Source organism: Oculina patagonica, chromosome 9, assembly GCF_052425735.1.
Source record: "Oculina patagonica isolate OP01 chromosome 9, crgOcupat, whole genome shotgun sequence".
NCBI lineage: Eukaryota > Metazoa > Cnidaria > Anthozoa > Scleractinia > Oculinidae > Oculina > Oculina patagonica.
This window is the reverse complement of record NC_135766.1, coordinates 664,502-675,767: the sequence shown is the minus strand read 5'-3', so window position 1 is coordinate 675,767 and position 11,266 is coordinate 664,502. Positions and strand designations below refer to the sequence as shown.

Here is an 11,266-nt window from a genome sequence, read left to right as displayed (position 1 = left end):
CCGAGTGTACCGAGTGTACCGAGTAGAACAAGTGGAACGAGTGTTCCAGCTGTACCGAGGGCACCGAGTGTACCGAGTGTACGGAGAGTACCAAGGGTACCGAGCATACCGAGTAGAACGAGTGTACCGGCTGTACCGAGTGCGCCGAGAGTGTACCGAGTGTACCGAGTGTACCGAGCGTACCGAGGGTGTACCGAGTGTAGCGAGTGTACCGAGTGTACCGAGTGAACCGAGTGTACCGAGTGTACCGTGTGAGCCGAGATAACCGAGTGTACTGAGTGTACCGACTGTATGGAGTGTATTTAGCGTACCTACTGTATTGAGAAAATCAAGCGTACCGAGGTTTCCGATTGTTCTTATTGTTCCGAATGTCCCGAAAGTACCGAGCGTATCTAGTGTACGTACTAAAAAAAGAAAAGAAAAGACCACTTAATTAAATCTGTTCAAAGACAGAAATATAATGCATTTATTTACTGCCAGAAGAAGAATGGTGTTCACGTGCGTACCATCATAAATCTCTTAGGATTTTGTCAATTGTTTATGGGTTTGAGAGGTCTCAGATAAGAGGTTCCCTATAAGGTCATTAGCTCATAATGCTACATTATCCTGAGAAACGGGGGGAAATAGAAATATCGTCTTTTTCCAACGGGTTACTAACACAATTGACAAAAAATCGATCTACTTTGTTCAATTCAGTCTTCTTAGCTCAAGTAACTTCCTCTTGCGTGATGCAAATTTTATAAATAGTTGATGACGTATGTCTGTTCAAGCGGTGCGGTGTACGTGTGGTTCGATCGAAGCGCTTTTGTTTGGATACAAACGCTATCAAACATGGCGGACGATTCATCAAAGGCTGCCAACATGGCGAGGGTTCTTTCCATCGTACACATCATTGTCGGGTTTCTGCTCGTCGTTTTCGGCATCGCAGATGCTGCTGTGGCCTACTTCTGGACTGGTTATGTAGGTTTTGGGATTTGGATCGGTGTCTGGGTGAGTGTAATATTTATATGCGTAAGCGTGTTGCATATCAATGTTTAAAGTGGACAAAGTAATTGATTTTCAATTATCACTTTTGTTGTTTTCAAACTCAATCTGTTTCCCAAGGTAATAGCAAGGCATGTCCTTCGTTGAAGTAGGGATTTAATATATTTCAAATTTGTTTGTCGCGTATCGGGTTTTATAAATCGTTACCAAAACGGATTTACACGTTTAAAATCGAACAAAAATGGAAAATGGCACGCTTATTGTTTTGTTAAATCCAGCAAAGTGAAAGAGCATCATATTTTGAAGTTAACTTGGGGAAGAGCTGTTGCTTAATCGCCGAGTTTTACAGCGCGAGTTCAACGATTTCACGCAGGATGTATTTTGCGTGATTTGAAATGCAAATTTGGGTTGCCATCTGTTGACAATTTTACACTGCCTGAGTGCACCACACATGCCACCATTCTTTGCTTCTAGTTGAGATTACTTAAACGCTCAAATATGAGGATCGATTTTGCTATTTTAACTTATGATGCTCCATCTATTTAAAATTGTCAGTCGATATTTTTTCGCAAACTGTTAAGGTTATGAACGTGTTTGTCCCCCGCATAAGAGCATAAAAAATATGCAGTTTATTATTTTCCTTCGTCGTTCAAATCGCACAGAAACTAGACAAGTTTGTCTGGACGCATTTTCCTGTGCCAAAGCTACATTGAACATCAAAACTGTTGATAGGATAAATCCACGTTTCTAATCACTCTTTTCCTAAAACTCCTTGTTTCATTCCATGGTTACCATAAGAACATTCTGCGATTTTAGTTGTCAAGTACAGTTGTACTCAAATGTCTATCCAATTCATGTCGTCACGCAATTTTGTCTTTCTTCTAAATATAACCATCCAAACGCAAAATTGTCCAATGCCCAATTAAAACCTTTTAGACCAAAATATGTGATATTCCCTTCCCTATTTCAGAGCTCACCCAAAATTCGATACTCTATTTCAAACCAGAACCAGTCCAATAACTGCTTCTAAATTCGGTTTGCATATTAAGCATTTGAGAAGGACTTCAAGTAAAGTGCACTTCTCTTGCAAATACTAACTAGACGCATAGCTGTGTGTACTCGGGCTTCTCTTTGGTACAGGAAAATGCGTCCAGGCGAACTTGTCTAGTTTCTGTGCGTTTTGAACCACTGTTGAACGATGGAGGAAAATAATAAAATGCATTTTTTTTTATGTTCTTATGCTAACGAATACGTGATAGAAATTACAAAGTATACACGGAGTTTCCTTTTGGATAAACAACTTAATTGCAACATAACCACAATTTCACAGTTACGAGCGTTTGCCTACGTAAATCCTGCGGAACTATGTTTGATAATCCACGCGACACGTACTGAAACATATTCACACTTAGTGTAACAACAAAGGATCATAAAAGCATCATTTTCCCGATAATAGTTGTAATGTTATCAATGTTGACTAAAAATGCTATGTCACACTTTGGTTTTCTTTGCTACAGAAGCAAAAGACGTGAGAGAATTGTTTTAAACTTTCTGTGGCATCTTGCCATTAAATCAAGTCATGACGAACTCACAAGTCTATAAAACTATTTTTTGATAGATTGAGAATAATAAGAACTTCCGTACTAATCTTGGTGTACCTTCCGGTTCCCCATCACTGCACCTCGACCGCGGTCAAACGATAGAAATATGTAAAAAACAAGAAACTGAAGTACTTTAAAGATAAGGTTTTAATTTTCACTGTTCAAAGATTGATACTTGACCGGAATTCTGATGGTTTACTAAATTTTTTTGAGCTTTACTAAAAAAGTTCTATGTATTTGAAAACAGGTAAATACGGGCATGTCGGCGCCATTTGTCAAAGCACTCGGTTCGGTTGCGAAACGTTTAAAATGAAGAAATACTAGCTTATTTGAGGGAATGGAAATATATTTACACTAAGCAACAGTCAGTTACCTCTTCTTGCTCATACTTGCTCTTTAACTCTTTCAGTGCTAAAGTCGACTTTTGTCGACATTTGGAGGAGCAGTCAATGAACCACTTGTGACGTCATTAATTTAAAAGTCAGCAGATTTTGGTGATAAGCATCTGATAGAGCTAGGTTTGACCTTTTCAAAGAACTATTCATTTTGCGTATCGGTCGCATCCTAACAGAGCTAATCGAGAAAAAGTTAATCACTTTTTAGTGCAAAATCGGTGCTTAAAAAGGCCAAAACACCTGTAAAAGATCGAGGTCCTCTTGACAGGGTTTACCAATGTTTTTATCAAAACTTTTTTGGTCTAAAGGAAGGATGGATACAGTAGAAAGTAGTGGAAATAACAAAGCCAAGAGAAACGAAAGGAAAAGGAGTAAGAAAAAAAATGGAAACAATTTCGCAAAAAAAAAAAAAAAAAGTCCAAATTTTGGCTTATGCGCATGCACCAAAGTACATTTTTGTACAATTTTTAATGGAATCTTCCTCAAAATCTTGCTGCATTGTGGAAGTTAAGGGAAATTCAGGATCGTACCATCAAAAATTCAGTTTAACGGTAGAATAAAACCCAGTTTTTGGAGAAATTCAGCACTGAAAGGGTTAATATAAGCGAAATTTCCCGAAAATAGAAAGAAAAACTACCTGAGCCGTTTGACCGTAGTAAACACTGCACCTAGTGTAGGTTTGTCTTCTTCTTATATTACACTCGCCAAGATTTTAAAGCTTGAATGCCAGGACGACCAAGCGCAAAAATAACAGGACTTTTAACAGTCTATTGCTAATGTTATGGCATTGTTCTATTGCAGATGTGCATAGCAGGAGGCCTGGGTATCCCTGGGACTCGCAAAGAACGAAGTACTTCACGAAACACTTTTGTAAGTTGTGAAATATTGTGGGTCAAGAAGTTTGTCTCAGTTTGACAATCTTTAAAAATCCGAGCTCAAAATAGCCTCGGGTATTAATGTACCTTTCGTTTTATATTCCTTAAGGGGACTACTGTTTGCGGCTACTAATGTTAGCGATTTAAGCGAGTAAGGCTGAAATCTCTAAATTTAGTGCTTGCTAAAATTTGTCGTGGTCAAATTTATTACTCCTTGAATTTAAATACCTCCTCTCCCACCCCAATATGAAACAAAATAAGCTTAGTCGACTTGGAGAATTCTTTTAAAAATATATGCCTTTAACTTTTATTTGTTCTTTTTGGCAAATTGTCAATTTCAAGTGAGTCTGTTCTTTTGCTAAACATTTATTTCCCTCTTAGCTATGTGTTCATTAAAAATGGTTTACACAATATCACTATTTTTTTAAAATTTGTCAGAATTCGTTAAATTTAATAGTCGCTTAATATTGCTCTGAAAATTCGCTAAAATTAGAAGCCGCTAACAAAAGTAATCTTAAGGTATCGCCTTGAGCAAATAAACCATTTTAGTGCTACTTTGTCATTGAAAAAGGCTCATTTTCAACTCACACTGTTTTCTTATTTGAACATTCAGGCTGGTATATTTATGGGTTTCTCCATCACCTCAGCTGTGTTTGGTGGAATCATCATTATCTTCTACAGCATAGCAATTGCCGAATATCGAGGTCGCTACGGAGGATACAGATCCTATTACTACAGATACAGAAGGAGTGGCTATGACGAAGATATGGCTTTCAGTGCTATAATTTTGGTTCTGGGCATTGTTGAGTTTGCCACTGGAATCTGGGCATCTGTGTGTCTTTGTCTGATGAAACCTTGCACATGTTGCTACAGCGGTTCTGCACCACAACAAGTTAGTAGCCTACCGAGAGTGATCAAGTGTACTGTCTTACTGGCGGGGGTAGAGGCCACGACATTGCTGTTTTTTTTTTGGTGGACTCCCAGGGGGCGTTCATGATAGCTTGTTCCCAACAAAATTTTCCTTGTGTTCCCTGAAAGTTTTCCTTCGATTTACCTTATTACATGAAATTTTCGCGACACGTTAATTTCGCGATTTTCGGGATTCTAAAAAAATCGCGAAATTAAAGTGACGCGAACAATAAGTGTCGCGAACATAACATGACGCGAAAATTAAGTGAATTTTCAATGTGAATTGATGTTGTCGTCAATTGACTCAAGAACAATTATTCATGCACGTACAAGCTTGACCTACTTTGCCAAGATTTAGTCCCGCCCTTGCGTTTTTGTAAATTTTGACGTCATTGTTCTTTTGATAAAGTCGTTTTTTTAATTCAAGGGCATGTAAAATAATATTGCCAAGGAAATCTAAATTGTGTCTTACTCAAAAACGCGAAATTAAAGTGATTCGAAATACAAAATTTTCGCAAAATCGCGAAGTTTAAGTGTCGCGAAATATGCACACCTCAAAATCGCGAAATTAACGTGTCGCGAAAATTTCATATAATAAGGTAGGTGTTCCCTATTTCCTTTTAATACGCCTTTGTTCCAGTGTTCCAGTTTTATTTTTCCTTTTGTTCCTATGTTGCCAAAACGTTAATGACTATGTTCCCTCGTTTCCTGAAGCTCCTAGGGGAGCCTACTTTTTTTAAACAATTTTGAAAAGGTGGTGTTACTATGCACTGCCAAACTTCCAGAACTTATTTATTAATCTGTTTTGGCTTTTTCAGGTGAAAACTGTTTGGCTACTTGATGAAGCGAGAGTAAAAACAAAAATCGTCATCGGACATACAGCTATTTCAGTTAATGTTGTCCGGATCAAAGCTAAAAGACAAGACTGAAAGGCAGTATGGGTAGAAGAAGAGAGCAACTGCGCGTGCTGAATACTAAAATATACAGTGACATGACAAACGCGAATTTGCACGTTTTCGTTCTCTTCAGACATGTGAAACAAGGTGCTTTTAGCCACACTGAATTTAAAAAGAATTTTCAAATGTCAGAGCTAAGCGATAGTATATGCTACAGAAAGGCCTCCTGAAAAGAAAAACAAACTCGTGAATTCTCCACGTGCGAAATACAAATTTGTGCATTTAATAAAGGTGATATGCAAATTTGTAGTGAATACCCAGAACGCCATACGGTATTTTTGCCTTTTAGCTTTAAGCTTTGACCCGACAACGTTTATTGAAATAGCTGTATAACCTTGTTGTATCACATTACAGCCCCGAAAAAGGACGACATGCTTAGAGCGATTTTCACTTGAGTGTCGAAAGTAGTTCGCGTTTGCATTGGTTTTGCATTACTATGCGTAGTGATTAGTTTAAAACTGTCGCGCCACTTTCTCAGCCAATCAAAAACCAAAACCAATCATTTCTTGCTCACGGGTGTTTTCCCGCGCTTCGTGCCGGCTACATGTATTTGCTTCGAGTTTTTATTGGTTTACTGGATTGTCTGTGTCCTTTGTGATTAGCAAAAATGATTACTTTGTTTTTGTAGTTTATTTGTTTGTTTTATTTATTTTGTCTTTTCAATTTGTAAGTTTAGTCACGTTTGCAAGGCTTGTTTAATATTGTAATTCGTTTGTGTCTGTAGTATTGTAATTAGGTTCTTGTATGTATTATTGTCGTTGTAATTTCTAAAAAAAAAAATACAAAAAAAATTTACTTGGTTTTGTTTTTACGACACTCAAACATGTCATCGTAAATACCTCAGTTCAGAATCAATTGTAACCAGTCAGACTTAATGCATACGCACTTGCATGAATGGTTTTCTAAACCATAAAAATAATAGTTTAAACGGAATTTGCAGTGGCATTTCTATAAAGTGGAATTTAAAACTGTTGGTTTCTGTGGGGGAGGAAAACCGGAGAACCCGAAGAAAAAACCTCAGAACTAGGGCAAGCGCCAACAACAAACTCAAACCACATATGACGCCAGGTCCGGGAATGGAATTCGGGCCACATTGGTGGGAGACTAAAACTTACACCACTGCGCCATTCCTGCACCCAGAAAAAAGTGCAGAAGTTTACTATTTACTCGAAAAACGTTTCTTTAATTCAATCTATCTGTTTATTTCCATAGGTGATCACTTACCACATATTCCTTTGATATACTTCTTTTCACAGGGGCAAGTTATGTACACTGCCAACACTGGTTACGTCATGACCCAGGGCCCTGGTGGTGTTCCTGTGGCCGTTCCAATGCAAGCAGGTGGTGGCATGGTTGCAGTCCAAACTGTTACACCAGGGGCACAGGGAGGCCAACCTCAAATGGTCATGGTACCTGTTTCTGGGGCTGGGAGTTATCAGCCTCAATTGGCGCAAGCTGCTCCAGCTGGAGCCATGACCACAGCTTACCAACCCCAGTTCGCTCAAGTTGCTCCAGCTGGAGCTATGGCCACAGGGTACCAACCTCAGCATGTTGAGATGCCTCCCTCATACGGATAGGGACAGTATATGACGCAACAAAACGAACAGGTATAACTTGTGTAACTGGTCAGGTCCCAAGTATGGGGTGCTTGGTGTGTTAGGGTGGGTATCTAACTCTTCCGTCCCATGCCATACTTTGTAGAACAACTGTTCATTTTCTGGAAGTTTTCCCACACCAATGGAAAGCTTTCAATGCTTATCTAGCAAGTGAAAAATCGGAGACTCCTTCTGCATGGACTAGTTAATCGGGGAATAGTTGAATATTAGGGCAATTTTTTTGCAGTGAAATGATAAATTGAATGAATTCTCAGAGACTCAGTTTAGACTCTTTTGTTGTCATCTCGCATCCAGTGGCGATAACAGACCTTGAACTAGCGTTGGTGTGTACACCCAGAACATTTTTAGTGGAGGGTGTTATTGAAACTAGTGTCTATACCAGAAATTAGAAGGGGGCCCGGGCTTATCTGGCTCTTCCCCTAAATCCAGCGCATGGCATCTTTTGGATATTGACGCAACGACCTCGATTCGTTAAGTTATTCTTTTTTTTACACTACTTTCAGATTTTATTTTACACCCTCGCGCTTTCAGTGCATTGTTTGATAATGGTTTCCTTTTTCAAAATAACTAACCGTTAAATGTTTGTTCTGCAGGGTCCAGTAAAGACTTAAAATATGCATACAAGTGCGGTGGATGTCTTGTAAACACCATAAAAACAAGATCGACGTCACAAAAAAAACTAAAATATATGCTTTAGTGTATCTTTTTAAGCTGCTGGTTTTTCGGCTGTATACGTTTTTTTAAACGGTCGTAGAAATAAAACTTAGATGTAGGTGTGTTAATTGTTGCGTTGTTTTACCTTTTAACCCTCGGACGTACTAGCAGGGAAGAATGAATGCAAAAAATTTCTTCGAAATTATGAAAAAAGGATTTACTTTAAAATGCTCGATCTCTCAGTAGCTGTTCATTCATCCCCTGTGTTATGTCAACCAAGTGTCTATGACGATAAATAAAGAAAGATGGTAAATTTTACACTTATGTCCAGGAGTGAACGCAGGTATTGTTTAATAAGTACTTCATGTTTGACCGTGTTATCTGACATTTCCATATTACTTCATATTTGACAAAATTTAGTGTGTTTTGGTGCATTTTTATTAATAAGGACACGTTGTGATACCTGTCATGAGGAACGCGCATCTCATTAGCGTTCAATCCTGGACATATCTGAAATTTTAAGCTAGGTAAAAGAAATTTTAAAGATGAAATATTCAGCATGTCGCGAGCGTGGGACAAAGAAGCTGAGTCCCCAACATTTGAAGTTTCTTTCAAATACAAGCAGCTCTCGCCAAAAATGCCATGTTTTAAAATTTGTCGTACGATTTATTTATTTTTAAATTTCATTTAAGAATTATGTCTTTTCTTTGCCTCGATTTCCGTTATTTTCTGACTTTCTTTGAAAATGGTGAAAACCAAGATGGCGGATCCAAGATGACGGCTCTAATGACGTCATGTGACGCAACAGCCGACAAAACATAGGTCGACTTATAAAGCAAGCTGCGGGCTTTTTATACAGTGCAAAAGAAGTTTCGCTGTGCCTTATAGAGCGAAAAGCCTGGTGGGGGAATTACATCCACCCCTACCCCCCCCCCCCCCTTTTGTAGGACGGTTGGGGTATTAGTTTGCTTGTACGTCCGAGGGTTAAACAATGATGTAACTTCAGATTGTATTAGTTAGGACTTTTATTTCACAGACTGAGTGAGATGAAGTTTAGTCTTTAGAACAAATAAAATTCTGTTTGTTTTAATAGTTTTACCTTGTATTGTTATCTATAGAAATTCAACAAGCATCCTGCCAATTTACGCTGAATATCGACGAGGCCGTAGGTTGAGTTGGCTAAATTCAGACGCTATTCAAAGTAACGAAAGTGCAAATGAAAAATCGATAACTTTGTTGCGTTTAAACATTGATATCAAAGCATTTCCTTGAATAAAAATTAAGCTTGCGAATCATAAAACAAACCTCTAAGAGGTCTCAAACACAACTTACCCAAACACCGATCAATATCCCAAAATATATTTTACCAGTCCAGAAGTACTCCACAACACGGTCGGCGATGCTGAAGCAGACGAGGAGAAACCCTACAATGATGTGTGCGATGGCAAGAATTCTTGCCGTCTTAGCCACCTTCGCTGAATTGTCCGCCATGTTATAGATCGCGTCACTTGCCGATACAACCACTTCAACCAATTTCGTCATTGACAATTAAAAAAAAAAGCGGAAGTTCCGGCTTGCAGCACGTACGTAACTAAGGTGGATTTCCACTGTCGCGTAATTTCACGTAAGTTAACAGAGGCGAATTTTACTGGATTTATGTGCGTAAAATGACATAGAGAAAAAGCTATGAAAGACCTTTGTCTGCGGAAAAAAGTTGAACTTGAAAAGGCAGGTTTGTCAGTTGTTTTTGTAACCCCTGGAATGGACGAAGTTAATTTATTTATTTTTTCTCGTTTCTCAGCTTTAATTCCAACCAAACCTACAAACTATATCTTCATCACGAGGTAAACGTCGTGTGAACGTGCGAATCGAAAATGAATTTTACTCGAAATTGAGATACATCTATTCAGGCGTCATCAACTCCCGGGGGGGCACTCCCATACATGAGCTATATAGGTATGTGCCGCTGTGAAGGGTATGGTTCTCAAGCAGTTTAGTCTGGGATAGGGTATAGAAATCAGAGAGTTTTGGTCTAGAAAAGGGTAGCATTTGCCGGGAAACCGATCAACGGTATGACGAATATAGTCCAGAAACTCGGAAGAGAAAGAGGCTTTCCTAAACGTAAATAAAATCATCGCGGCATCGTTGTACACAGATGGTTTTCCATTAAAACACTGATAATGATACAGTTCTAACAAAATGCAAGTCTGGGATAGGGTAGGGATTTTCAGTGTCTAGTCTAGTATAGGGTTGCAAAAATCAACTGAACATGGTCTGGTATAGGGTAAGGGCTTCAAATTCCCAGCGGCACACCCCCACCCAAAAATATACTGGGTGCCCCCCCGGGCATCAACTATCATCTCATATATAGTAGAAGCTCTCCCAGAGGTTTCAAGGCAACAAGGGAACATGGCCATTAACATTTTGAAACAATGGAAACAAAGAAAATAAAACTGGGAACATGGAAACAACGAAAACACCCGACTTCTCCCAAGACTGGACACAAGCAAGTTACGTCTATTTAGCTGTAAATGCGTTGTGTTGACAATTTGTCGAATATGTAATAAAAGACGATATTCCGCAAGATTGAGCAGGATAATTGTTTTATTATTCAACAAATTGTCAACGAAACACATTTTGCAGGTAGAAAAACTGTAATTATAGAACGCTTTACAAGATTTCGGATAAATCTTCGCAACCTACATATATCGCAGGATATCTGTTATGTACGGATGACAGATAACGTTAACATTTTGACCATATATGGGCAGCGCGCGCGTGTGTTGAATAATAACTTAGAATAGTGATCTATTACCTAAGATAATATAGCGATATATGTTCTGGGATGCCTAAATACCGAGTTCAGGCATGGACTTTTGTTATCCGTGATAATAGCAACAACATTTTCTTAATTATCAAAGGCTTAGAAAGTGAATTTCAAAGTTCACAATAATCGTGCAAACTATAGGTAAAATCTCACGTGTAGCTATTTTGTAAAGTCGTCTAGAATGAAACTTCGAAATTTGTTTTCAATGTTTGGTGTCGGTAGAAATGATTTTTTTTTTGCTAAGATATTTGAAACTGTAAACAGAAGTTCGTAATAAGATGTAAATAATTTTGGTACATAATATTGCCATTTAACACGAAGTCTTAGTTTTTTTTTTTTTTTTTTTACAAAAAAAAGATTGAAACGTCAAACGCGCATGGAAAATTGGGCTCGAATTTTTCGGTAAAAAAGCGACACTGAAGCGAAAGTGTCTAATTTCAAATTCGTCT

The 11,266-nt window shown here is 38.4% G+C and overlaps 1 protein-coding gene across 1 annotated transcript; it reads left to right on the top strand.

The window, feature by feature from the left end:
- The first annotated feature begins 734 nt into the window (after nucleotides 1-734).
- Nucleotides 735-8,685, top strand: LOC144665333 (uncharacterized). The gene is made up of 5 exons (XM_078526569.1): nucleotides 735-990; nucleotides 3,782-3,850; nucleotides 4,469-4,747; nucleotides 6,977-7,327; nucleotides 7,930-8,685. Exons 1-4 carry the CDS (start codon nucleotides 751-753, stop codon nucleotides 7,295-7,297), a joined length of 909 nt encoding a protein of 302 aa, XP_078382695.1. The 5' UTR covers nucleotides 735-750; the 3' UTR covers nucleotides 7,298-7,327; nucleotides 7,930-8,685.
- The last annotated feature ends 2,581 nt before the right edge of the window (nucleotides 8,686-11,266 follow it).